Raw genomic sequence first — 26,736 nt, 5'->3', positions numbered from 1 at the left:
AATTAAAGTTAGAGTTCAACATTTTGGGAAATTCGCTTTCTGGCGGAGAGTTACATGAGAAGAACGATACCACTCTCATACATGAAATTAAATATAAGGCTACAACCAGCAGCCAGTTAGCTTAGCTCAGCACAAGGACGGGGAACAGCAGGGTAAACAGCTAGCCTGGCTCCATCAGAAGGTAACAAAATCTGCCTACCAGCACCTCTGAAGCTCATTAATTAACAAGTTATATCTCATTTGTTTAATCTGTGCAAAAACTGAAGTTTAAAATGAACATATTACCCTTTTACAGGGGTTTTTATAAACTTGTCATTTTTACAAGTCTATTTGTGTAATCCAGGGCACCTTATTTGCACCTGTGCGTTGATGGGAAAAAAAACAATGCAACCAAATTCATTCTAATGCAACCCATAAAGAGCCACTGAGGCTTGGATGGCATGAATACAATATGTGGGAGTGGATATATAAATACAGTTTGTGTGATGTTTGGTTTGAAAATCACTCGCTGATGCAAATTCAAAAATTTGCTTGAGGTCAGTACATCATAAATCACACTGCTGCTTGGTTACAATATGAAATCCAAATGCTGTAAAGATAGCTGTTAGTGGTTTCTAACTACAGTACAGTAAGCTTGTACCACTGCATTTACATTCTTGACTTCTAACAGAGTTTTTAAATGTTTTTTCCATTAGGTCTGCCTTTGGGATATAAAAGAGCATGTAAAAAGCAAAGATCAAAATACTGTCAAATATATATCACTTTAAGATACTATGTAGGGCAAAGTTAACATGATTATTACACTTAATAATAAAAAAAAAGTTTTGCTGAAAGAAAGCATTTCCAGAATGATTTCTGATCCCTCTTAAAACTAAAAATGACCTCTGCCCGCCACTGATCTGTAAGGCTGTGAATGTTCAAATAAGCCCTCATGATCATGCTTTAAAGTGTGATGGCGAGTTCAAGCAGCTCATCTGTTTCAAAAGAAATGTCACTATATTTGATCAGTGTTCAAAGGGTGTAGAGGGCTGCTGAATATTCTATATGTTAAGGTCAAAGGGGTCATTTAGTCAAGCGTGGAAGGTTATGAAAGGTGTGTAGGAAGGCCTTTTCTCACAGAGGAGGTCATATATGTGGGTAAGCGCACATAAACCAGAAAAAAACCTTTGATTAATTTTAACAGATTCCTCTAGGACTAATTCTATCACAAAGGAATGATAAGATAGGCGAGCTGAACTTTCGATTTCTGTGACAACAGCAGCTAAACCCTCCCTCCCACCTAATTAGATAAAACATCTGGGTGAGAGATCGGCTTAAGAAAGCTGCTACGGCCAGGACTCATGTCTCATCAAAGGTGATGACAGACTGGAGTAATGTGAAGCAAAAAAGCCACCCCACCCTTGAACGTGCAAAAAGTGTTAAGTGTGTGTGTTTGCATGTGCTGCCCTGTTTCAGATCAAGCTAGGTCAGCCCGCCCTCCACTCCCAATGTACCACAATCATCATTCCATCTGTTTTCATTACTGATGTGTAATATGGCTGATTTTTCACTCCTCTGGTGTGTGTGTGTGTGTGTGTGTGTGTGTGTGTGTGTGTGTGTGTTATGTAAACACACTGCAACAGATTTATTGCCTGATTTAGTTTTATCTGACATTTCAATTTATTTCTTATCTCAATTATAAAAGGAAAAAAAGTGTGAGATTTGAAGTTTATGTTTGAAATTGAAAAGCACACTGGCGAACGCTGAGTTCAACGATAAGTGCAGTGTTTTCTGATCAGGCACTTACAGGGTCTTCTGGTTTTTGGCTGACATCATGGAGAGGCTCTTCTGGAAGGTGGTCTCGTCGAATCAAAGTGAATTCTCTGATGAACACTGCGCCCCCATCGTTGGCCCATACAGCAACCTGAAAAACAAAGATCCTATCAGAGGTGTCCTGTAGGTCAATACACCACCTTTTTGACTATAAAACATACACAAAAGCCCCAGCATTCTTGTAGAAAGATCAAGGATGCAGTGTGACGGCAGGGTTTTCGCCCTGCCATCAGAACAGGTACAAACACTTTTGCTTTTAGACATGGTTGGACACTTTGAACAACGCAAATAATTTCAAGGAAGCAAGGAAATGCATAGAGCTGGGTTTGAAATCATGTTGTTATATAAATCTGAAGAAGTGTTTGAACTAGGGCCGTCACAATGTAAAATTTTCGCTACACGATTATCGTGGCCAAAAAAAATCATGATAACGATATTATCGCGATATCTATAGAAAATTTGAGGGAAAAAAATAAAAATGCTATCAGTCAAATTAATCTTTAACTTTGCTTATTGTGTGTTTTGTCTTACTGCCACTTACTATGACAAAGAGAGAACGTTTGACCCATCAGATTGGAATTTTTTTACTCCAGATATGGTGGATCATGGGCACACCTTTAAAGATACATTCAATGATTAAAAAATGAGAACAGGGTGTGTCGTTCAGCATAACTCAGCTCTAGACCCATTTTACATGTATATCAGCATTGTGCAAGTACTCAGGGAGCAAGGATTTTTGAATCTTTCACATCCTACATTTATACCTACATTTGAACAGCATCAGACTGAATATACTGCTAGGCAGAGGATTTCTACTTTTCCCATTTCTTCAATTATGTTGAAAAATTTGCAAAATATATAATAAATGTGTAATCTGAAGTGGCATATTGAGTCATTACATGGGATTCTTTTGTATGGGGTTAAATAAAAAAGAAAAAGGAACCAGATACACTAAACCAGAGCCCAGTGATGCAACCCGCTCTTTGTTATTCATACCATAGTGTTTCCACCAGACCATTCTATTTCACCACTATACTCTGGAGCAATGGTGATGGTGGGAAATGTAAGTAAATTGTAATAAAACGTCTCTTTCTGTTTGCAATCATTTACTGAGCATTGTGTGTCTTTTCTTTTGGTTTGTTCTCCCAAGCGCACATCTCTTTTGATGAGGGGAATCTCTGGAGGATTCACAGCAGAAGAGATCTGATATCAGAAGATGTTGTAATCCACCTCTTCGGGGAGACGGGTGGAGGGTGAGGGGCATCTTGGATAGGGCCCATTAGCTGCACAGCAGGGCCCACATTCTCAAGGACGCACAAATTCACAGAGCGAGGGCCCTCAGCTGCTCGCCGTGGGTCATAAACACCATGTAATGACCCGGGTCAACTGCCTGCCTCCCGGGCTTGTGCCAAAGCAGAACGCAGCAGAGCAGGGGATGTGGGTTTGGGGTACTTGAGGTTCTTCACATTGTAGGGGGTTGTAGATTATTAGTTGTGGGGTGAAAAAAAAGTGCTGCTAAGCAACTGCAGCAAAACTTACACCAGCTTTGTGTGGGAAAGAGCCACGGAGTGGTCTCTTAAATTAGACAAATCAAATCAGGTCCAAAGCCCTACACTCAGCACTGCTTAGCTGCAGTCACTTAGACTGTGGAGGCATCTGTAATAACACATAAGTCACTGCAGTAAAATGTGGGCAAAAGCCTCCTCAGATGACCAAGATCATAATGTACAAGCACATTTTTGTTGGGTATGGATCACATGTGCCAGCTGTTGGGCCACAAAGAAACATTTTGGTTTATCCATCTCTTTAAAGATTAATTAAATATCAAATTTTACTTTGGACTATTTATAATTAGCCACCTGCAAAGTGGCTGTGTGTAGGTGTCAACAAATCAAGAATGAGATGAATGAGTATGAAAACCTATCTTATACCTGTGAGGAAACCGGTAAAATACATTGCTGGAAATGTGATACAGCATATGTTTCTCAGATTGACTCAACAGTTTGAAGTCTTCTAAACTATATACCCTGGAGACTTTAATGCATTTAGCATGGGAAACCAAATAACTGATATGAAAAACCTTTATCAAAATACAGCCTAGTAATGGATGCCTGAATACAACATGAGATCTCTGCTGACATGACTAACGTTGCGCTGAAGTGTGTCCTCTCTGCCACTGATGCTGAAAATTAAAATGTTGCACAACTACAAGCCAGGGGTAAAGCAAACATAAGTCAAGCATATGAATATTAAGAGAAGCTTTGCTTGTGTGTGTGTCGGCTAAGATGTACTGAAAACCACTTAAGTGACCAGATGTCCTTGCTCAAGGCTAAATGGAGGCCCGGCTGGGATGAACATACCGATTGTGTCTTTCTCAAGAGATTTTTTTCCCCCCATCTGCAGAAATTATTTTCTCACACACTTTTAGTGTCTTAACACCAGACAAATCTGACAACCATTTCCTTGACATTTTGAAGTTTGCATCCATCCTCCTTAAAGACATGAGATATGCTGGAACAAGACTGAGCTGCAGGCTAATGGTGCATGACAGCTAAAACTCTCACTCGCTGGAGTCTTAAAAGGGGGATCTATCAAACCTGTTTCCCTAAGCAAACAAGCTGGCTGTCCAGTGCCAATGACAAGCATCCTGCACACCCCCACTGGACTAAACCATCAGGATTTGGCAGAGGACTGGATATTTCCAAAGATGGGCCAAGCACTGAGTTGTCATGTAAAAAAGGGGGGTTCTTTTACCTTATTTCCAAACCTTATCTGCTATAAAATACGTTCAAATACAATAAATTTGCTTTGCCAAATATGTGTTAACATATTTGCTGCCTGGATTAAATTGACTGGCAACATTTTCCCCAATACAGGAAGTGTGACATTACTGTACAGCAGAGAAATTGTACATAAGACGTAAAGAGAAATATCATGGGTTTTGGTCAAATACTTTGTGTTTAGAGCTAATTAGCAAATGTTAGTATGCTAACACGCTAAACTAAGGTGGTGATTATTAGCACGTTAACACTCACTGTGCACATGTCAGCAAGATCTTGTTTTAGTTTTATGGCCTGCAACTTAAATGTTTTGGTTTACTTTTACCACTCATAAACCATATTTCCAGTCACAGAAGGCAGCTGTTTTCAATGAAAAAGCTCTGATAAACCCACTGTATGCTAACTGTCCAGCATTAAACGACATACAGACAATGTTAGCTACATTCGCAGGTAGCCAGAAACACAACTCTAAATGCTAATGTTGCTAGGTGCCTACTAGATGTGTAAATACGAATCTGTTTGCTAACATATTAGCCAGAACAACTTTATAAGGTGATAATATGTCAGTGTTGTGTTTATAGATTGGTGTGCTGCCCCCAAGTGGCCAAAAAAAATACCAATGAATGCATGTTCAAACAAGTGCTTAAGTTGCCTAAACATAATCATAATCATAAAAGCATTAATCACGCTTTAGTTGCCAGGAGCAGATATTGTAGGAAAAACAAATAAATTACTTATACAGTTTGCAGATACATTCAAACATTTCCTCGTTGTTGATTAAAAAAGACAATCTGGATGGCATCATGTTTACTACAAAAACTAAGTTGCATGATAAACGTAATTAACGTAATAAACGAGACATGGTTGTTATTTGAAGTTCTGAACTATAGGTTGATGGTGGGAGCCCACTTTAACACCAACACATGAGTCTTTTTCCTCTCTGGGATCTAATGAGTGTTTTAGATTATGTACAAGCATGCACTAACTCAGGCAATGTTTGAGTTTATTTGAAATGAACATGACAGAGGTTAAGAAAACACACACTCCTGGTTTGTAGGGTTTGTAGGGATTGAAAGAACCAACTCCAACAGGCATCCCAATCTCCAAAACTACACGTGAGGCTCAAATCCAATGTGTCTGAGTGGGTATGTGTGTGTCAATGTCACAAAGGGAAAGGGTGAAAGTAAAACAGGGAACCAGGCCGGTGATTCATTAACCTCCAAGGCGAGTTAGATTTCAAAGAGCACGTCTCAAGCAGGTTAGGGGAGAGGAAGTGCACTCAGGGGCAAGTCAGGTCTTCAAAAGCACATAATCAACAGTAATAACACCAACCTGATATTATAATTGAGCTTTCCTATAACGTGGTGCCAGCTTCCACTGTTTGGGTGGAAACTGTGAAAAGCGAATGACTTTTACCATGCTACACTGGGCCAAAACCTAGACTTATGTTTCGCGCACTGTTGCCTTTGATTAATAAGATTCCGTCCAATGTTTAGATAAGGACACCCCTTCTTCAAGACTGGCTCCTGTCTGAATGAAACCTAAGAGGAAAAGATATTTTTGCTAATCCACTTTCAAGGGGATTTATGTGAGCTTTCACTTAACACATTTTGGAGGAGGAAACATTATGGCCTTCTTTTCCTCTCCTTCTCCACTCCTGTTTCATAAATTAGGAAAAAGAGTGCCCTTTTTCTCATCCGACGATTTTTGCCATATCTGTCCATGGCCCCCCACACATTGACCCATTAAGAGAATTTTTCCGCTCACCATGAAGGAACCATGGGATTATGATGCACACAGTTTAACATTTGCTCATTACAGACCAAAGCCCACGGCTACTTAAGGATTTCAGGACTGATAAAGGTAAGAGTCATAAAGGCTATGACAGAGTCTTGGCTCGCCTCAGGCAACAAGACATCCTTCGGTGTAAAATAGGAAGAAAACACTGATGGTTACAATTTTCACTTCAGGCATTCACACAGGATACCTGTAATGCAACAGCTCATGACTGAGCTCTCTGGGAAACTAAATAAAACTGAAACAGCACTTTCATCACATTCTCTGATTCCTGATGGATTGTTTAGTTATCTTAATGTTCTTCCCCAGACTGCCTTTGAAGATGTACCTTCTCCCAAATTTCTCTGCCAGATTTCTCTCAACTTGATATACTTGTACTGATATCTGTCTCCCAAGTGCAGTCTGTCCTGCAAGCATGAGGAGAAGAGTGGCAAGGAGCTCAACTGGTCTCCATTGCTGCGCTCTTCAACTCCCACCACTTGTAATCTTGAATAGCACAGGGAATGAAGCCTCGGGGAGGGGGGGGGATCTACCTTTGATAGATGAATTTTTTTCCTGGCACTGTCATCTCATCCCTTTGCATTCACGCTCTGTTACTCCCATATTTTAATGTCTTATAACAATGCGTGGCACCTTCCTAATGATGCATGAGCACTTCTTTGACACAGCCTTTTAAAGTTTGCATGAAACAGCACATTACTTGTTTAATTTGATGTATTTTCTGTTGAAACAGGATACTGGTTCAGAACATAATGCATGGACAGATCAGTTAAAACTGTATACCAAATGGAAGAGAAAGTCAGGTTCAGTTGATGGGAGGAGGGGAGCACTGTCAAAAATCTTTTATGGGAGTACTGACTGGGATTTTTATTTATAGTTATATAGGACATGCATGCTCAAACTGACAGCTAACCTTTGCCACATTTTGCTCCAAACAACTTTAAACAAAACTAAGAGTCTACAAGCTAGCAGCTCTTTGAGGCTGTACTTAAGTACAGCAGTGCTTTGAGCTAAATGCTAACATCAACATGCTCACAATGACAATCGACAGACTGACATCACCATCTGTACACCACTAGTGTGGCTAAAAAGCAGTTTGAATTGTACTTTTTTTTAATTAGAATTCATTTTGTCAATTTTTTTTTAAGATGTCAATGTTTTTCACTTTTAAATGTCAACCTGGTTTTCAAGCACAGTAGGCAGCTGTTTCCAGCACACACAAAAAAATCTGATAAACCCACTGCACAGTACCTGCTCACTACCAAACATCAGACAGACAAAGTTAGCGACTGCTTGGTAAACACAGTGGAGCATTTTGCAGCTAAAGAGCCAGATATTTCCCCTAAGGAGTGGGTGGAGACCAAAACAGAGCTAAAAGGACAGAAACACAACTCCAAATGTCTTTGGACTGTGGGAGGAAACTGGAGAAAATATAAGTAGACACAGACCTTTCATGCTGTCTCACATTGTCAAGGGGATGACACAAACCAAACAGCAGACTTCACAATGTTTAGCCTTTTTGCCTCTTTTCAACATGGGTGCAACAGTGAGACCAAGAACCCAAAGTGGTGAGGTCTACCTCTATGAAAGTCGAATGCATTTACCATGACTAGTTGTATTTTCCCCTCCAGTCCCTCCATGAATCTGCATCCTGCATACATATGATTTATGATGCATATAAAAGGAAGGGGAAGATTAAACATCATTTTCACAACATTGTTATGAGGACAATATAGTTGCATGACCATATGTTGATGTGTTTGGTGCATCACACCCATACATGGTTATTTCAGACAAAAGAAGAGGATCATACAGACGTCAGCAAGATAATGTGATCTGTTCCACTGGGTCCTAGCGCTTGCAGATGAGTCTTATAAACTTGAGACAAAGGATAAGAGTGCTGATGGCGTCAATATCCTCAATAAACACAAGACTTTGACCACTTAGCATTTGGCTACACAGCAACACGGTTTCTTCACTCCACTCCAGATACTGTAAGACAGGCAGTGCAGTACTGTTTAAACAACAGGCTAAAGCGAGAACACATTCGGGTGTGAGGGATTTACTTCTGCTTGTGAAAAGCCATGGCAACGGAGTCGACCATTTCACCTGAACATTGCATGTTCACAAAATATCAAAGTGTGAGGAAGAGGAGCTCCAAAGACTGGTACCCTCCAGAGATGGCCTTTATGAGGAGCAGGTTGCGCATACAGAGGATGATAATGGACAAAAAAACTCAATGGACTGGTCATAGAGACGTCCCCGACACCTGCCAGGAACTTGGAGGCTACTTACAAAGCAAAGAAAGAGGTGAGAGCCACAATTCACTGTTTCTTGTTTTTCATTATTGTAACAGAAAATGCTTCAAAATTAAAATAATTTCAGGTACCTTATTAAGTGTGCTGTTTTATAGTTAAACTATATAATAATTCTGTTGAAAATGTTAATTTAATTCCTGGCTATTTAAAGTGCCGTTGTCCAATTTAAAAGTTTGTAATTACATTTTTTCAAATTGTACCCTACTGGTGCTTTAATGTTTAGTTACATGTGTAGCATCCAGTATGTACCCATTAATACTTATGTTAAAAAAAAAAAAAGATTTTTAATGTAATATTGTGCATTGCAAAAAAACAAACAAACAAAAAGTTTTTTTAAAAACTCAGGAAATTCTTATTTTGCAGAGGAGGTAGAGGAGGTGTTGATGATGCAGGGTGTGTTGCAAGGGTCCATATTCTGTCAAAGCAGCACAACCATTATCAGCTTAGTAAAGACGCAACCAATTCATGTCTCAGACGTAAGCAAGTACGCCTGAGTGACGTCTGTTGTAAATGGTTTACACACTAAGTATCATAACTCATGGCTGGACTTCACTCTGCATACTGCAGCATAAATCAACACTCGCAGAATCACGCTAAACAATTGAGTGCATCAGTTCTGACTGTTTATGTTTTGCTCTTTTATCTTCTTTTAGGTGTTCTGTTAATCATCTGACAGGAAGCAGTCAGAGAAGACATCAACACTTCACAGACTAAACTGTTACTGTCTGTCAATGTTGCCAATGTGACTGTTGGTCATACCACATCAATGAAAATGTAGATATGTAATGTAAAGTCTTACATTTACAACATAAAGTGGACTATTTAAGGCTTTGTAAATATGTCTAATAGTTTTTGCTACTCCATATTTAATAAATATATTATATTATTTAGGTAACAGCATAAAAAGCACGAGGACCAAACACAGATTTTATTTATTTTTTTTATCTTTAAACATTAAAAAAAGAGTAGATTGACATTTTGGGAAATACGCTTAAAGATTTAGATGAGAAGATGGATACCACTTTCATGTCTGTGCGTATGTATGGTGCTGGAGCCAGGAGGCGGTTAGCCTAGCTTAAAGTAGCATAAAATCTGGAAACAAGAGGAAACAGCTAGCCTGGCTCTCTCTAAAAGGTCAAAAATATGTCTACCAACACCTCTAAAGCTCACTATTTAACACGTCGTATCTCGTTTGTTTAACCTGTACACAAACAGAAACATAAAAACGACCATTTGTGGTTTTCAGGTCTTTATGCTAAGTTACCCTCCTGACTTGCACAGACATGAGAAAGGAACCCATCTTCTCATCTAACTCTCGACAAGAAAGCAAATAAGCACATTTCCTCACATGTTCCGAAACTATTCCTTTAATCATGTTTTATATTCTGGATTTAATTGACCAGCGTTGGTTTAATGTGCACTGTCTCTTCAGTGAAAAAAAAAGAAACCAAATAGATGGTCAAAATGGATGGCTACAGAAACAGCCTCCCTGTTATTATGTGTGAGTGATTTTTAGGATTTGAGTCCACTAACTGTGTCCCATGTTTTTTCTGTATAAGGCAACAGGATAACTCATCTAAAGAGGTCATCATCTATCATTTTATACCATAGTTGTCACCAGCCATTTTTCTTCAACTATCCGAAGGCTTTTGTGAGAATCCCTTTCTGACCACAGAATATCAGCCTGCAATACAAACAGAGACCAAATACTGTAATGCTCACACCGGCTGTGCCCTCACAATAAATCACGCTTCTTCACTCCCGAGTTGACCACAAGCTGAGTGCAACTTGAGCGCTTGACCGGTCCAAGTGTGCAACATAAGCAAGTAGCTTATTTCCTGCTAAGTAGACAGGTTAGTCCACCTGCTGACCATGTGTGGGGCTCATCGTGGAGTTTCTACTTTAGTGGGGGGCTAATTATGTAGTGGGAGACCCCAATGCTGACTTCTCCTGGCTTACAATACAAACAGATGGAGTTATGAAATCCAGTGCTGAAGCCTTTTGTATCCCATTAGCCAGCAGGGAGACATCTCAATGCAAAAATAGCTTCACAGCTAACATTAATCTCTGCACCAGACATGGTGTGGTTGCCCCGCTCAGGTAACAACTGCTATTATATTTAATGTGGAGGTTTTTAATAAGGCGCCCTCAAAAAGAGTTCTGACAGCTCAAAGAACAGCATGGAGCACTGTGGCAATGGCAGTAGAGGAACATACTGTAAAACCGCAAAATCAAAAGTGTTTTTTTCTTAATACAATACATACTGTATACCACAACCACCACTGCTGATGATTCTGCATGATTCTCTCTCAGTGGTAGTTACGTCACTGAAATGCTTGATTGGAAAGGGAATGAGATCATTCTGTAGAGTTGGAGCACCACAGTGAAGGTGTTGATTTGATCCAGAAAATAAGTGGACTACAAAGATCCAGTTTGAGAGCAGCTGAAACATTGATACTGCACTAAAAAACTGATTCATGCAGCTTTAAAATAAGACTATGGATGACCGGCAGTTGCTGGACTGAGAAATAACTACTGGATGTGTTACTTGTGCCCTCTGAAAGATACAGCAAATCACAATAAGAAGAGTCTGAGGACGGACTGACTGACCCTTTGGGTCATACAGTATATACAATAACAGCAGCAGGAAAACACTGACGGGCCCACATGGGTTCCCACAGTGATGCTAGTGAGGACAGAATGACAGAGCAGGGGAGGGAAGAGCAGATCTGGACACATCACATGTCATTTCCTGAAACATGCCAGTTCTTCCTGCAGCAAGTTTCTGTACCATGCACAGAAGGAATGTCATTGCAGTTGTTGAACTAAAAGCTGTTTAGTGAAGTGCTGCGGCTGAGAACACGCACACTCATAATGTTCATTGCTTCAAACTAAGTAGAAAGCCAAACACATTTTTAAAGTCAACACATTGGTGGTAGATGGAGAACATACAGTAGCTCATCGTGATTACATAAAAGAACTGAAAAGCACTGGTGTGGATCTAGGTCCTGAATCATCAAATTCTTTTCGTTATTCCCCTGTGGTCCAGCATCATTGGGCCAAGCTCTCCGTCCAATGAGTGAAAGAAAAAGAAGCAGCTGAGAGGCCTCAGCTGGACCCAGCATTGACATATTAGCTCTGCTTTAAGACATCCACCCACTTTGCATCTTCCATCACACCCACTTAAAGACAAAAAAGCCACTTGTTTCTCTGACTACTGCCTCTGCTCATGATGGATGGCTTTGGCCCTTTGTTATAGCTGATTCCAGCATGACGGGAAGGTTATGTAAGAGTGTGAAACTCAAGCAAGCGAGGGTGGACAGTCATGACCAGATCACGTTTTCACAGTGTGAGACAGTTTCCCAAAATCATCCATCTTCTCCTCCTCTGTCTTACTGACCTTAGGCTCAAAATTAGCTTGACCAAATCCATCATTTTGTCTCCCACCAAGAGGAGCTTCCAAATGTTATCAATTACAGTGAGGGGGCAGGGGTAGGTGGTCTCAAGAAATCATCTTGGTTGATATACGAGTTTTAGAGATGAAGAAAAAGACAGAAACCTAATCTGTGGAAATGTGAGCAAAATAAATAATCAGGATCATATTACATAAAGGTTTTCTGTCTGTGGCCGATTCACCAAGTTAAAATTACACACATTTAATATCACATATTGTGTGATAAATGCAATTGATATAAGGAGCTTTTGGGTCTCATCCATTTATTCAGGGAAAGCCTTACCTGTCAAAGCTATTGTGCACATGCCATTTAACCAAGGAGAGGAGAGGAAAGTTGAATTGTTCCTTTAAAAGCCCCTTTAAGTAACATTTCAGCTATGCTAGTGGTGTGGCTCTAGGGATGGCAATGTCAGTCTGTTGGTTGGTCAGTCCACCACTTTGGTCAGATGGATTGACATGACGTTTTGTTAAAACATTCATGGTCCCCAGAGGATGAATCCCAGTGATTTTGGTAATACCATGACATTTCATCTAGGGCCACCAGCAAGTCAAAATGTTCACGTATCCAGTGAAATTTCTCAACATGTACTAGATGGATTGGAACAACATGTACAGACATTCATGGTTCCCAGACGATGAATCCTACTCCCTATTTACTATAGTACATTATATTGCCCCCTTTTTATGAGAGTGAAATGTATGCACTATATAGCGCCCTCAACTATTACCACAATGGAACTACAGAAAAGTAGTGTCCATGGCATGTACCCTACTCTCTGCTAATAATCCCACAATGCAATGCACTGCATTTTATGGATGTGAAAATAACAGTTGTGTGGCACTTCACCTGTCAGTGAGTGTTTGTTATATAGGGCCCAGTGAGTGAGTGAACAAGGGAGTGATTTCGGACACTGCCATTGTGATTGTGAACATGTTAGCATGCTGACATTAGCCTTTAGCTCAAAGCATAGCTGTGCCTAAGTACAGTGTCACAGAGCTGCTACCATGACATATAGTCTTAGTCTTGTTGATATCTATCTGTCTAAAATACTGTATATTTGGTGCAAATAAGTTTAACCAAGTGTGAAACATCTGCATTGAGTCCAATATCCAGCCCACACACACACACACACACACACACACACACAGTATCTAACCCTGAAAGCATCACTGAGAACCGTCCCTGCTGCATAGTGAGAGAGTGAACGCTGCATACTATCACATTAACACAAGACTGGCAGCAGTCCAAGCATCAGACATGGATAGAGTGGAGTCTGCAGCAGCTGTGTGACAGCTCTCCCTCACAGCTTTTCATTAGTCTCATCGATTGATTGGCCCATCTGCAGGCTCTCTCCAGTGGTGTTAAGTAACCGTGACTGCTGGCTTCTATCAGTAATTAAGCTGTGTGTGATGGCGAGTTTGTGAACACAAGACCGCCCGCCCTGACAAAAGCAGCTACAAAGATGGATGGTGTAGTGGTGTCTTCGAGAGAGCCATAACTAAGCATTAGATTTCAATTAAGAGTTTCAGTCATAACCATATACTGCACACACACAAATACAAACATCTGTCCTTCTTCATCATATCAATTCGTAGAAGGATTAAAATTGACAGCTGGGTGGCACAATTACAACACAATGTTCCACACGTAGCGGGCCAACGAGTTCACAGTTCAGTACATGTGTGCTGCTGCGCGACTGATTCAAAACACCAGGGTAATTTCACACATAAAGGTGACTGTCACTGGATGATTGATGAGAACAGCTTATATGGGGTTTTGTAGTGAAGCCCCAGAACTTCTCTATTAACTTTGCATTCAGGTTTTAGTCATTTCATTTATTAGACTAGTTTCCATTAAATCAAAGAGCGATTTTGATATGGCACAATTTAGTAATTTTTGTGAACCACACTGCACTTTTTAGTCTGAGAATAAACATCTCAAGAATGAGTAGGAGTACAAGTTCGACCAGCTCATTTGATGAGTGTGAAGTTCATACTGACCTGGGAGCTCAAATTTACCATTTTACTGTATCAGTCTTCAAAGAGAAACAGAAATATTTTTCATTTGAGATAACATTTCTGAAGTGCGCCATTCTTGCTCCTGTATCTTCTTAAGACTCTGCTGAAACCACATTTGGAAAATTCCACAATTTGTATATGTATAGTGTCTAAAATATATATATATTTTTAAAACTAAAATAAAAGTCATTCAGAAATTTGGATTCCATTGCCAGTTTGTGAGAAAAATGTGTCTGTTCAATAATATTTCTTCTGAATTTGACCTGTGGTGCAGCACATTCCGGATTTTTGGTGAGTCTGGCTGTTTTTGGTCATTTTTTGGCAGCCAAAAATCAAGTAGCACTCCCAAATCTGGTCGTTAACTCCAATTTTATCCATTTATCCAATATAACATCCCATTGTAAGCCTCTGCAGAATTGACAGTGGCAATGTCCCAAACACGGATCCCTCCATGAAATGCATGCAAAGCCGCCCATGCCAGACCTCCCAGAAGACCAATCCAGTAATCGCTGTTTTCTTTGAAATAGACAAAGAACAAACCTGGCAGGCTGTTGGCCTGAATCATGACCACACATCACTGAGGGCCAAACAGATTCAACCTTGGTGGTGTTCAGCAAGGTACTGCAAAGGACTCTTTAACTAGTACGAGAGATCGAGAGAAAATTGCAATCTGTGAAGACCCCATTCTCATTCCACAGCGAGGGCCAACAAATTTGTTCCACCGAGTTTCCTAAACTGTTTTCGCCGACATCAATATACTCCATGAAAGCCCCGATCTTCTCAAGAGCGCTGCGGTTACCGCCGAATCGCTGTTACATTCCTGCTCCCAAATTAAGCCCCTCATTTGCGGAGTTGCCTGACCATCGAACAATCTTAATTTCCATATTCTGTGGCATTCTCCAGCCCTGATCTCATCAGGCTGGCAGCGAGGCAAATAATGAAATGCTGCTCTGCCATGCTGCCTGTAGCGTGGCATCTTTAACTATCCAGCCCTTACGCTCCATAATCCACACTCCATTCTTCAATTGTTTTGCATTACTAGAAGCCAGCTGCACACTAGGCACAAAGTGGATAGAATTTTGGATGTTTACTAGTAAGCTGAGTTTTCTGCCTATTACTTAGACTTACTTTTAATTGCTTTCTTTTTACAGTGTGTACATGATAGCGGTCACATCCTTAAACACACATGGCTACAGCTCCGGAGTATGTCCTATTAACTCATTAAAATGAATGTTGCAGATTTAGCTCTGAAGTTTCTAAATTATAGAGCCCAAATCATCAAATTGTGGCCCGGATGGATTTTCTTTGAGAATTTGTTCGGTGATCAAGTTTTTAAAAGCCAACATACAGCACTCTGTAGTCTGAGAATGATACATGACCATTTAGGCTGGTAAACCTATAATTAAGTTTATTACATTAAACGTTTGCTTCCCTCATTTTTGTTGTGTCATATACACTGATGATTCATCTTAGATATGGATCTATTTAATGAAGACATGTTTTTGTAAACTTACAGTGCAGTACAACTTACAGCACAAGAGCCACTGCAGTTAAAAGTGCCTTGTATGTATCTCATCACATATTGTGATAAATCTAAAAAAACTGATCCAAAACAAAGACAAGGGGTCAGATGTATAAATGATGCATACATACAATACCTACACCACTTTCCACATATAAACCGGTATTTATTAAAACAGAGTATCACCGCTGATGATGCTTTACAGGTTCATGTGATTTATTAATGATATGGGGGTGTAACAGTCCCACATAACGACACTTGTTCTGGTATTGTTGGAGAACCTCGCCAATGTAACACAGTCATTGACCCGTCTGTGAGACTAAAATGTGGCGGAGCAGGCAGAAGTACTGACGTGCAAATGGCCAATTAAGGGCATGCCTTCATCTATTTATGATTAACTGTGGGAGTGGAAATCTGCTTGTGCACGTGCAGCCACTTCCACAGATTCCTGAAAAAGAACAGTGTATATGCACGGCTTCTGAAGTGCATTTCTATTCTGAACTAAATTTCTTAAAGATTGGAGCCAGTTTTAGTTTATCTCTGAGGTAACACCTATGTTGACAACTAACAACAAAAATAACACAAAAACTCAACTTTCTACTTGGTTTAAAATTGATTCTAAATTTGCATTTTCTTGGCACTTTTCACTGGCAAAAACAGCAATTTTACACATTTTATAATTAATTTGTAATGAAGTCTTAGATATCCATCACAAAGCAATTTCACCAACACCAGTAATAATGCTCTATCAATCTTGAATGTCATCAGTATTCTTTTCATATACAGTCAACTTTGGCCAGGGGAGTGCCATGTTTTTGTGAACAGTCAGGTTCAGATTGTCCTACAGTACCAGAACAAATGCTCACAATAACATGATTCACTTTTAAAAAAGGGCCCAAGTCTCCGTCTAACAGACGCTCCCAGACATCCCCACTTGACTCGACATTCTCCTGCAGCCAAACAAACCACAACATCATCGTCACTCTGACAGACGAGCTGGGGGAACCCAGTGATTTGTCTAGGGTCTTCTAAATATGACAATCACCCCAGGGAACTATATCTGAGACACACACAAAAGATCAGAGGCAACGATGTATTCCCCACCGATCTGTGATGACACAGCCAACATAAAGTGACAGCTTAATGTCGTCCATCCATTGTCTAGTCAATATGCAGAGATTCCAGAGGGTGCAATTATCCCAGAAGATTGACAGACAATAACTCTGTAAGATGTTCTACAAACTAAAGGAGCTGAAAAAGATCTCTCACCGAAGGTGAATCTGCTATCAAGAATACCTAATTACATAACCCTGAAAAAATGCATTTCAACAGGATAGACATGCAGAAAACGACCGTCTTGAGCCTTGGTAGTTGACGCCAATAATACAGGATGATTGCCAAGAGTTGCAACAATGATAGCACGTCAAGAAAAATGATTCAAACATCCCTGTCATACTTATATAATTGCCGGTGAGAGGGAGCGGTTTGATGAATGACGTCCCTGACATCTGGCACGCAGCCAAAGTGGCGTTTGGAGGGGGGGGTTTGCTGGGAGGGTGAGCGAGTTGGCACATTTTGTCCTCCACATTCCCTTTGTATTAAAGTGACAGATCGGAGGCGCCATTTAAACTCTTAAACATGCCATGGGAGATTTATCGGACACCATGTGTGAGTCCACTCTAACTTTATGTCCTGTATGCGTCTCTGTGTGTGAGACTGTCAATGTAAATGATGTATACTCTGTGTCTATAATAATATTCCTATAGGGATTTACAGGTTTGCTGTGATGTTGGTGTTGCATTCTTCTGATTTTGTTACATTTTCCTCAGAATTTCTGCTTGCATCTACACGTGTGCACAAATTCCAGGAACTTCGGTTTGTTTACTGTTTCTAAAGCATGGCAGGTCGTTCCCATATAGGCCCAGCGACAGTGAGAGACAGCATATCATATGTTTGTTTTTGCATTAGGGCTCCCTGCGGGCCCAGCCGACAAGCGCTCTGTTATCTCAGGAAAATCATTTAGCTCCAAAGCAACAGCAGAGCCAAAAGTAGCTTCTCCTGCTGTCTACCACAGCCAGTTTCAATATATTGTGGGGGCACGGTGGTTCATCGGAAATGGAAAGATTCAGTTGTCAGGGTGTTGCTGTACTGATCTCACCCAAAACTATTGAAGAAATTCTTTCCCAAACAAACCATTGTCAGTTAAGATAACACTTAACTTGTTCCAACAGTGGTGCAGTCAGAGTGACAGTTGCCAAATATGTGGGGAAAATTACTCAGCATTCTTGAATTAAGTGTTGTTCCTTTGTGTACTCAACTTAGTCTGTGTGTTTGAGTAATGTTAAGGCCTGTTTGGCCTTGAATGTAGATTCACTGCAATGTGCTTTTTACATGCAAAATGTGTTGCCTTCTAGTACAGGACACACGGAAGACACTGACTATGTGCATTTTTGTGTGTGTGAAATCAGATACTTGTGGTAATTTTCTCTACTTAACATTTAAGGAGAAAAAGAGATCTACATTGTACTCACCAAAGTAATTGCTGAGATCTGGGCAACATCACTACAAAGTAGCGATTAGACAGGTTGTAAACAAGCCAACAGTAGCCAGATTATTTAAAGCTGCTTTAATCAGTATTTTTATGTTGACAATCACATCAGCTGACTAACAGACTGAGTGTAATGTGAAAGGGCTTGCTTGAACCAACCGATGATTATCACCCAACTCTGCGGTTCCCTCAGCTCTACAGATCATTTTAGCGTCTTTTGGCTCATTGTTTTGGCTTCCCCACCCGCAACTTTATTCATGCCCAGGTGAGAAAAACAACTCCGAATGAATGCTGATGGTGCTCTATGTCTGCTGGATGTGTAAATAAGCAAATGTTTGCTAAAATGTTAACCATATCAACTTTATAAAAGGAGATTACATGTCAATGTTGTGTTTATAGCATGTTATAGCCCCAAGTGGCCATAAATTAGTTAAGGTAGGTTTTAAACACTTTATTTGGAGATAAAACCAACAGTGAGTGCACCCTTAATGTCAGTAATACTCCCTCATTGCACAGGAAAACAATGTGCGTTCTACTTCTCAGCTACGTTTTCTCTTCCAAACAAGTTTGACTAACCTCGATGTTTGTTGTCTGATTGTCTGACTTCTCATGTTTCCTCCCCTACTGGACAAATAACTTGTTGTGTACAATGTAACTGACAGAAACGATGGACAAATCCACAAAAATAAGATCCAAGTTGTAATAAAGTGGAATTATCCTTTAAGGAGTAGGATGACCTGAATCACCACAGGTCATCGGAGGTAATATAACTGGCTGGGTGCTTATGTTCATATGGGCTGGACCCTCCTGACAAAAAAATTTTTTTTGCCCGCCGTCTGTGTCGACTGGCCAACAATCGAGTGGCTCTCATCCCCTCCATGTTGACTTTGGTGGTTCTCCTTCAAACAAAATGGATACCTACTGTCACGGCAGAGTTTTGGAAAGAAAAATGAGCAAAAGGCAGAGAAATTAAGCAGGGGAATGTTCGCACGAGGGAAATATAGAAGAGAGAGAAGCCACAGTGGTGCGTTGTTCAGCCTGGCACCGCAGCTCATATGTACTGAGGAAGGTGGCTGAATATGCGCTACTGAAATGAAACAAAACTCAAGGCAAGGCAAATAATTGGATTTGGCTCAGCCTGAACGTGAATGTGTGCTCAGCAATGCAGCCATGTTTGCACAGCTGGAGCGTGTGCCCAGGGTCATCTCAGCAGGGAGCAGGGTTTGGCACTGCTGGGCACAGCTACAGAACAAGCCTGCTGAAGAATCACTGGACGCCTCCCTGTCCTTCCCTTTTCAGAAACAAGCGAGTCAAAAAGGCACACGGCTCACATTAGGGTCTACTGACAAAACACCATTTCAGCTATGACATTCTTATTTTTTCTCTGGGGCATTCTGACCTGGCTCTTGTGTTGTTCTGGCATCATAATGGTATGTAAAAAGGCAATTTTTGATCATATCATACAGCGTTACTAGGCTGTGTAAGCCTCAGCCATTGGGCACCAATTAATCATGTTTGATGGCAGCATGAGCATGAAGCTGACTGAAAAGAAGACAGGATATCATTTATTCTTCCCGTGTAATCATCACACACATTAAAAAACATTACCCATGCCATGTTAGTGTAGACAGAAACTGGTGATATTACAGTATGCCTTCTCCAAAGAGCGACTATAGTTCTAATCTCAATAGGACAAACTTGACAGGCTAGCTGGCTACGGCAGGTACGTTCCACCCTATGAGATGAGGGATCTGTCTCTTAAAACTTGCTGGCTGTGGCTTCAGTTTGTATAAGAAATGTCATTCTTTCAGAGTGAAGAGCAAACCCCTGGTAGCATGAAACCTAAGAGCATCCAAGTGGTTGGAAGCTTTCTCCCAGCAGGAGATTCAGTGCATCTGCACACTTGTGTGTCCATCCTGCAGGAATATAGAGTTTTGGAGAGATATATCATGCTCGACTTGCAGTGCTAACACACAGAAAGACGAGATGATATCACATAAATCATTTAGTTTAACCTGTGTTACTTACATGCAGTCAGAAGTCGACAATCTCAAGTTAATATAGTACAGTATGATGTGCATCAGGGAGATGTAGCTACCAGACCCTAAAAACTTTAAATCAGAGGGTCCGTTGAGTTTTGGAGTGTACACAATGACAGATAACAGTACCTCTAAAATTAATGGAATAGTATTACACCCCAACATAACCACTCATCTACTTATGGAAATATAATACCATGCTTCTTATCAAAGACATTCAGGCCACCTAAATACCTGAAAAGTTTTGCTACAGACAACCTATACTGGAGACATATGAGATGCTAAAACCTAATGGTGGCATCCTCAACTCCATTGTGATAGAGATTCTCTGGCCATGAAAGGGTTTCTTTTTTTCTTACATTAAGAAAGTGGCTTTCAAAAGGCGCACACCCCTCTTAGAAATTCCAGACAGAATTGACTTGCTCTGGCATCTTGAGTTTCAATCTGATAGCTCCAAAATTGCTTCTGCAACCAAAACCTTCAAAACGTGGTCCAAGCGGCCCTTCCATTGTTGTTGGCGTGTGTAACAGAGATGGCTTCACATTCTGCGGGTTTCGCATTGGCTACAGATATCCAGGTGACACAGAGATCCTGAGGGCATATCTCAAGTCAGGTGAAACCAATGAAAGCTTCAAGTACAGCTTTATAGCAATTGGTGCCGCTACCAAACACCCCTGTGTGCTTTGGAACAAGGGCACAACCTCTACAAAAACCTTCATTGCCACAAATCAGTACGCAGGCCAGCCATTTTTTGGGTTTCTTTGTCTTGATTTTGCCTTGATTATGGCTTGGACTTTTTTCCCCAAGTGAAAAGACAATGTAACATCTCAGTAATGCCAAGAAATCATGATATCCAAATAAGTTGCATTTGGCACAGTAAATTCTGATATTGATACAGGTGGCCTCCCAAGCTGAACAATGGCAGTTCCAATAACAGATCCCCTTGGAAACTGAACAGCCTGCCCTTGGCCGGGCTCTCTATTTCTGTTTCCAAGGATTAGAAAACCAACTGGACCCATGAGATTACCCTGGTGCCCGTAAATGTGATGCCTTTAGCAGGTGGACAGGTAGTGAGCACTCTGTTAATCTTTAAGAGTTAGGTGGACAGGAAGAAGGGAATTATGGGTCACAGAAAGGACAGAGAAGTGAAGACATGTGCTGGGCCGGTGGGGTGTGTTGTGAGTGGCGGCAGCGTTCCCAGCTATAGTGATGATGGAGGAATGGAGGGGAATGTGTTTCACTGCCTTTCCTATTTTGACCTTTTTGTTTTATTAATTTCTGAGACTAATACAAATCACTACTGCCACTAGAACTACATACTATGTAAAACAGACCTGCCATCAGTGTGAATTTCATCAATGAAAACTATGACAAAAAATATTCATTGATGACCTTTTTGTAACGACAACAACAAGACTAAAAATAAATAAAAGTAACCTTAGAAAAGAGCTGGACGACATTTATAAAGAGGTAAGCTAATGTTAACATAACATTATTAAAGGGCTGTGGATGCAAAGGTTACTTTCATGTTAAGTAGGAGAATATCCCATCACTTACACTGCTGAAGCCTTATATTATCCTAAAATTTTACTGGACTAAAGTAGACGGAAACTAGACTAAAATGTCCTCAGCTTTTGTTGACTTAAACTAGTTTAAAACTAACAATAATTAAATGACAGAGGTCATACAACACAAAAGGCTTCTTTAGCATCTGTGCTTGGTTATAACTGGACTCATCTTTTGCCTCTCAGAAATACAACCACAGCATTTAAAATTTTCCAAAGCATAACTTTAGCTTTATGTAGATTTTAAAATATATTTTGCAGGTATTTGGCTTCCAGACTCTCTCCACTCTTGTCCATTTCTATCAACAACAGTGATGTTTATAGACCATTTATGGTGTGAAAACTCATTTAAAACTCATTTTCAGTGATCACATTCTCTTGGATCAAGAGCTCAATAAATTTAAGTAATAAAATGTTTTCCATCTGATGAAAATAAAAAGACATTAATAAACTGTGGAGTGAGCTTGGCTCCACAAGCTGTGATATTTTCTGGTTCTGGTTTCTGAAACCTGTTATTATTTCAGGACTGCACTATACCATGTGTGCTGCTATATATGGTTTATACACAGCCACTTTACTGAATTCAGATTTTAACACTGTGTGTTTAACATTGTATGTATGTTTTTTATTTGTTTCAGTTCAGTTGTTACTTTGAGAAGGACAGAAAGATAATTACTGAGCAGTTGACCAAGTGTTACTGATGAAGTAAGAGAGGATGGAAGCACAAAGGGAACAGCTGGGTGTGCCTGATATTAATGAGACACAAGTGGTGGATCTGCCCTGATTCACTTGCGTCATCCAGATAACTGGGGCATGCAAGTTCGGTGAGGGTCCAGGAACCAAGCTGGCTTCTTATGTACAGTAAAAGTCCTTGACTTGCACAGCTGGATCCAACAGTCTGACCGATATAACCTTTGACATGTCAGACACTGATTGGCAGTTACAAAGTCCTACCTACATGGGAGTTCTGCTGTCCTGTGCATGTGTGTATGTGATTAGTGGGTTCACTTGCACTGTTAAATCTGGGAACTAACTGGCCAAGCCTCTGCAACAACCTGGATTAGTACAGCGGAAAGAAAATCAATCCATCCTTTGCCCTGGATCATCACATAAAAGCAGGGAAATGTCCTTCCAAATGTATCTCAGCAGTTGGAAACTGTCAATAACAAGCTCAATGCACATAGGGGGTACGGCTTCAATCAGATACTATTGTAAAATTAGGTTGTAAAGTTTGTTGAAGTGTGGAAAAATGACTGCACAAACAAACACTTGATAGATTGAAGGCCAAGTGTAAAATAAGCACGAATGCTTCTCACTCTCTTCGGAATAAAAAACAAACTTGACATGAGAGTGTGCTTATCTCTGGGCAAACTACTACCATATTTCTATTTCTATTGTCTTTCTTTCTCTCTGTGGTGGAGGAAATCATCTTGCCCTCAGTGGCCCTGATCCACACCTTCACTCTGCACCACACTGCAGAGGAAGAGGCAACCTAGAGGGTGGGGTCCCTGCAGGGCATGCACTCACACCTATGGCCAATGCATGTGCATGCATTGGTCATCTGTGTCCATTTCTCTCTTATTCTCTCTCTCCGCGCTTGACCTGCGAGGAGCAGGAAGCCTGGGAGCTGAAGTAGGTTACAGCCAGGAAAAGGGAGAGGCTGTGGATGAACCCCCAGACCTGGTAGCAGGGCTAAGCAGGAGCTGAGTGAGTCAGCCAGTGGGCATGCAAGGCCACACTGTGGAGCGAAGCCTAAACTGTGTGCAAAGACTAAAGACTAGGAGGAAATTAAACAGGGCTTTATGATGTAAATATATCTTTTTATGCTGCTTGCTGGGCTTTCTTAATAAGCACAAACAAAGGGAGACATAAATCAAGTATGTCGAGTAGATGAAAAGAATGAAAAGACAGACGTCTAAGCTCACACATATATAATGCATATGCAAATTTACTTTCAGAGCGAACCGAACAATAGTGGCGTGTTGGAGCAAGAATCACCTAAGGTTGCATTACAGACACACATGGATGCACAGATAAAAGTGAAAAAAAAAAAAAAAAAGTTAGAGACGAGCGACAGCTTTGGCACACATTGTTGAACATGAACCTACATCCTCCGCTGCACCTCAAGGCAATGTGTCTGCCTGACACACCTGCACACAGCAGCAGATCCAGTTACTTAACGGCTGGTGCTACCCGCAAATGATAACTTTATACCTCTGCTATACATGCTTTGATTCATTTACTTTTTAAGTTGCTAAAATACTATAAAGAATAGCTCCACCCTGCTATATTGCAACACTTGGGTAACTGTCTTTCAGTATCACAGTGGTCTGTAAACCTAAATGTTTTGTTAGCATTACCCAATTCCACATCTGTTGTATAAATTAGCGGTCTACAAGCTCAGTCTGGTTTTAAGGAAAATATTCCCCTGCAAAAATATTTGTTGTCAGCATAGATTAAGCCACTGCAATTACAACCGCATATTGTAATATTAACACTGGGTGAGTGAGCATCATTCAATATGAGGTGAGAGACTGGCATTTTGTTAGCTTTGGGCAAACGCAATAAATTCCAAACCTGTTATGCAAAAAGGCTCATTGCCAGTTACATTTAGGTGGAACTATAATGTGCTCAGACAAAACGTTGCACTGATTGATCGACCAACTGTCGTGAATTTGGCTTCTGATTAACATGTTGTGCGCTATGGGAAAATTAAATAGCCAGTTTTTTACAGATTTATTCCAGTTACATTATCCAGTTTGTATAATGAAGGTTTTATGTCACCTCTTCTGGATACATAGGCCTATTTGTCTTTTCTCTGCAGTCTGCAGAGCCTCTGTGGCAGTTCAAGTAAAACATTAAGGGAAAAACATAAAAGTAATCTAGGTCCAATGAATCACATGTCTAACTAGACTGAACAGTCATGGGAGAGAAATACGCAGTAAATACAGCGCAAAATGACTTCCGTTTGACCATTACCAAGGTTAATGGACATGCAGGAAATGTGTGTTTGAGAGACGCAGATCAATGAGCCATAACCTAAGTTCACCAGAGTATGATTTTATTTTCGTCTCCTTTAACAAAGTGTATGTGAAGATTGCCGATCAGATAAGATCAGGACATTAGTCATCACATTCTGTGGGTAAATGTTTAATCACTGGGTAAGGATGTGTACTAAACATTTCTTTCTCTCTTACAAAACATTTGTTGTGCAATTTTGCTGTAATACATTTTACTTAAGATTGTATCTTTGACACATGGCGATATTGCTTTAAGACAGATTGACAGAATTCGTTTTCAGGACATTGTCTGATACTGTAATGGTGACGATGAACTCTCTGTAATCTGATGTCTGTAATCTGCCTTTAACGATTGATGAAAGGTGTTGGTCTTCTTCTTGGAACTCAAAAATGATTTCCCATCTAAAGAATACCTACTTAATCTTTGCTTCTCATTATCAGGATTTTTCAGTCGTTGTATAGCAGGTGTAGCGTTACTTCTTGTTTAAGTGATTTTTAATATTTTCATTTTGTAATATCAGTTTTAGTTTCGATTCTGAAATTACTCAGTAAAAAGTTATTTCATTACTTTACTAATTACTCAAGCAGTTAGTTACAGTAGTAGTTACACTACTTTTGTTTCTTGGGCCAGTTCCATTGAAGGTGCCATTAAACAAACAAGACATGGTAGATTAACAAGCCCCTACCCTTCGTTTTGGTGGAATTTACAGACTTTCTAGCGTTAACGTTAGCCCTGGTGACCACGCGTATATCTCCACAACTCCAAACAAATGTAGGATTACCAGTGGCAAGCCAACTAGCAACATGTAAATGAGACAACTTTGGGGTTACCAGGAAGCACATTTCTTCTCTTTTGGTAATAATAATAAACTTATATAGTGCTTTTATTAACAATGTTACAGTGCTTCACAAAAAGATAAAATACAATAAATAACTATAATAAATAAATTATATTAAATTCACAGAGAAATAAACTTTTTTTTAAGAACAACAATAATAATAAGAGAATTAAAAGCAGTGATAGATTTAGTAAACTTAATCTCAGCAGGTAAGTCATTCCCGAGTTTGGGGGCCCGAACTGCAAAACCCTGATAGCTCTTTGTCACCAGTTGGGCTCTGGGAACGACCAGAAAGCCACTACCAGTTGATCTAAGAAGGCGCCCAGGCTCATAAAGGGTTAGTAGATCTTTCATATAATTTAGGGCCTTGTCATGTACAGCCTTGAAGGTTAACAATAAAATTTTCAAATCAGCAGGAAGCCAGGCCAGAATTTTAAAAAATGTACAGGGCATTACAGAAATCTAGACGGGAAAAAATTAAAGGCATGGACAACCCTGTGTAAGTCCTCAAAGGATAAGAATGATTTAATTTTTTAAATTAACTTTAGTTGAAAGAAAAATGACTGAACAACCTTCTGTACTTTGCTATCAAAACAAAGGCCAGAATCAAATAAAAACACCTAAATGTGCAGTTGGATTGTAATGGGACATAAAACTGGGTGTCATCAGCATACCAATGGTACTGTAAATTATGTTTATTAATGACCTGACCCAAGGGCAGCATATAAATAGAGAACAGTAGCGGACCCAAGATTGACCCATGAGGAACGCCAGTGAAATGGGAAACAGAAGATGGGGAATTTCCAACAACAAAGAAGAGGCTAACCACCTCCCCACACCTCAAGCTCCTGTGCTAAGCTAGCACAGGACCAGCCTGTCCGCTGAGCGCAGAGACCAAACTGAGCTATCAAACCACTGATAAGACTGCAAACAAGCCAACCCCCCTAAAATGTCAAACTAGCAGAGCATTACAGAGAGTAGTATCTGTAATGTAATTACTAAAATCCAAATTGTAATCACTGA

At 40.2% G+C, this 26,736-nt stretch overlaps 1 protein-coding gene across 5 annotated transcripts in view; it reads right to left on the bottom strand.

Moving 5' to 3' along the window:
• Positions 1 to 26,736, bottom strand: part of adamtsl3 (ADAMTS-like 3) — a 104,139-nt gene that overhangs the window by 65,649 nt on the left and 11,754 nt on the right. For all 5 annotated transcript variants that reach the window (XR_006376583.1, XR_006376582.1, XR_006376581.1 and 2 more), the window contains exon 2: positions 1,787 to 1,903. Coding sequence is in view for 2 of the 5 variants with exons in the window: in XM_044184647.1 (XP_044040582.1) it covers positions 1,787 to 1,903 (117 nt within the window). In the remaining 3 variants the exon portion in view is untranslated. The remainder of the gene's footprint in view (positions 1 to 1,786; positions 1,904 to 26,736) is intronic.

The sequence above is a fragment of the Siniperca chuatsi genome, linkage group LG22, assembly GCF_020085105.1.
Source record: "Siniperca chuatsi isolate FFG_IHB_CAS linkage group LG22, ASM2008510v1, whole genome shotgun sequence".
NCBI lineage: Eukaryota > Metazoa > Chordata > Actinopteri > Centrarchiformes > Sinipercidae > Siniperca > Siniperca chuatsi.
The sequence above is the reverse complement of the archived record's forward strand: the minus strand, read 5'-3'. Positions and strand labels throughout refer to the sequence as shown.